At 68.5% G+C, this 2,325-nt stretch overlaps 2 protein-coding genes across 2 annotated transcripts in view; both read left to right on the top strand.

Moving 5' to 3' along the window:
* Nucleotides 1-97, top strand: part of LOC112961782 (antigen peptide transporter 1-like) — a 13,197-nt gene extending 13,100 nt beyond the window's left edge. The window contains exon 7 of the mRNA XM_026057316.1: nt 59-97. Coding sequence (XP_025913101.1) covers nt 59-97 — 39 coding nt within the window. The remainder of the gene's footprint in view (nt 1-58) is intronic.
* The window catches only part of LOC112961787 (antigen peptide transporter 2-like), a 9,415-nt gene continuing 7,096 nt past the window's right edge, over nt 7-2,325 (top strand). Inside the window, 4 exon segments of the mRNA XM_026057320.1 lie at nt 7-640; nt 723-828; nt 950-1,089; nt 1,167-1,372. Coding sequence (XP_025913105.1) covers nt 157-640; nt 723-828; nt 950-1,089; nt 1,167-1,372 — 936 coding nt within the window. The 5' untranslated portion in view covers nt 7-156.

Here is a 2,325-nt window from a genome sequence, read left to right on the forward strand (position 1 = left end):
GACTGGGGTACTGGACTGGGAGCACTGGTGCTGACTGGTGTGTGCCCTTGGGTGCCAGGCAGGGACTGGGGTGCTGGACTGGAAGCACTGGTGCTGACTGGGGTGGTCAGAGTCTAGGGGAGCCGGGTCGGGGCCGTGGCCCCGGGGTCCCTTGCCATGTGGGTGCCGCCGGCCCTGCGCCTCACCGGCGCCCTTTTCCTGGCCGATGTGGCGGTGCTGGAGGCGCTGGCCCAACTGGACCCGGAGCTGGCCTGGCTGGGCCCGGCGGCCGCCTGGCTGGAGGCCGGGCTGCGCTTCCTGGCACTGGCCATGACCAGGTGGCTCCTGGCCCCCGGCGGGCCCTGGAGTGCTGTGGCCTTGCTCTGCCTGGCCCCCGCCACCTTCCTGGCCCTGCGGGCCTGCCTGGCCCTGCCCGGGGCACCCCCGGCCCTGCTGGCCACCGCCTCACCAGGGTGGCTGGCACTGGCCTACGGGGCGTCCGGGCTGGCCCTGCTGACCTGGCAAGCGCTGGGCCACGGGGCACCCGCCGACGCCGGCGCCCCTGAAGGAAAAGCCACCCTGCGCCGGCTGCTGGCCCTCACCTGGCCTGAGTGGCCCTACCTCTGCGGGGCCTTTGTCTTCCTGACGCTGGCCGTGATCGGTGAGTGGGGGCTCGCCGGGCGGGCGACCACCTGGGAAGTCTGGGGTCCTGGGTCAGCGCTGCCCGTCCCCTCCCTATGCAGGTGAGACCTTGGTCCCCTACTACACTGGGAGAGTCATCGACATCCTGAGCAACAGTTTCAACGCTGACTCCTTCACCACTGCCATCTGGCTCATGTGCCTGGCCTCCGTGGGCAGATAGGACCAGCAAGAGCCCCCTGCGCACCCTGTCCTCCATCCCGGCAGTGCCTGGGTGGCCTCAGCCCCCTTGGGATGGTTTTGGTTTGTTTTTTTTTCTCACCCCCCATCTCTGCTCCAGCTCGCTGTTTGCTGGCTGCCGCGGGGGCTTCTTTATCTTCATCATATCCCGCCTCAACTTCCGCACCTGCAACCAGCTCTTCTCCCACCTGGTGCGCCAGGAGCTGGCCTTCTTCCAGCAGGTGAAGACAGGTGGGTGTCCCTGTCCTCACACCCCCATGTCCCCTGGCCAGAGGCTCAGCCCTGTGTGTCTTCCCCCTTCCCCACAGCTGATCTCACATCCCAGCTCGCCACGGACGTGCCCGTGATGAGCAGGGTGGTGACCACCAATACCAATGTCTTCTTGCGGTACCTGTTGAAGGCCCTGGGGCTCTACGGCTTCATGGTGGGGCTGTCGTGACGCCTGACGCCGCTCACGCTGCTGGAGCTGCCCCTCGCTATCGCGGCCCGCAAGCTCTACGACATTCGGCACCAGGTACTGGCGAGGCCGGGTGGGCAGTGGGGCTGTGCCCGGACCATCCCATGCACCTCTGGTGACCACCCAGCCCCCCCCAGGCCCTGCTGCAGGCCATCTTGGAGGCCAGGGCACGCGCCGAGGTGGTGGTGCAGGAGGCCGTCTCCTCCATTGAGACGGTGCAGGGCTTTGGCGCCGAAGAGGAGGAAGCGCGCCGCTATGAGCGGGCGCTGGACGAGACGCGGCGGCTGAAGGACCGGTGGGACCTGAAGCAGGCCCTCTTTGTGCTCTTCCAACGGGTGAGGGGGGTACAGGAGGTGGCCGGGCGCCCCACGGCCCTTGGCGCCGCTCACCCTTGGCTCCCTCAATCTCTTCCAGATGCTGCAGGTGGCCATGCAGGCGCTGATGCTCTACTGCGGGCGCCAGCAGATCCACAAGGGCGTCCTCACCATGGGCAGCCTGGTCTCCTTCCTCCTCTACCAGGGCAACATCAGCCGTCATGTGCAGGTGAGGCCCCGCAGCACGGCCTCAGCCTCGGCCTTGCAGCAGCCTGATCGCTCGGCCCCGGGTCCAACCCGCTCTGCCGCTGCCCAGGCGCTGGTGTGCATGTACGGGGACCTGCAGAGCAACGTGGGAGCTGCCTGCAAGGTCTTCAAGTACCTGGACCGAGAGCCGGCGGTGGGCACGGCCGGCACACAGGTGCCCGGCGTGCTGCGGGGCCACGTCACCTTCCGGAACGTCTCCTTTGCCTACCCGGCGCGTCCTGAGGAGCTCGTGCTCCAGGTAGGGGCGCGGGAGGCGCTGGCCTGCCTGGCCCCGGGACTGACCCCGGGGCTCTGAGCACTACCCGCCTTCCCAGGACGTCTCGTTCGAGCTGCACCCCGGGGAGGTGACGGCGCTGGTGGGGCTGAACGGCAGCGGGAAGAGCACCTGTGTGGGGCTGCTGGAGCGTTTCTACGAGCCCCAGGCCGGGG

Source organism: Apteryx rowi, unplaced genomic scaffold (assembly GCF_003343035.1).
Source record: "Apteryx rowi isolate R43461 unplaced genomic scaffold, aptRow1 scaffold_1380, whole genome shotgun sequence".
NCBI classification, from domain to species: domain Eukaryota; kingdom Metazoa; phylum Chordata; class Aves; order Apterygiformes; family Apterygidae; genus Apteryx; species Apteryx rowi.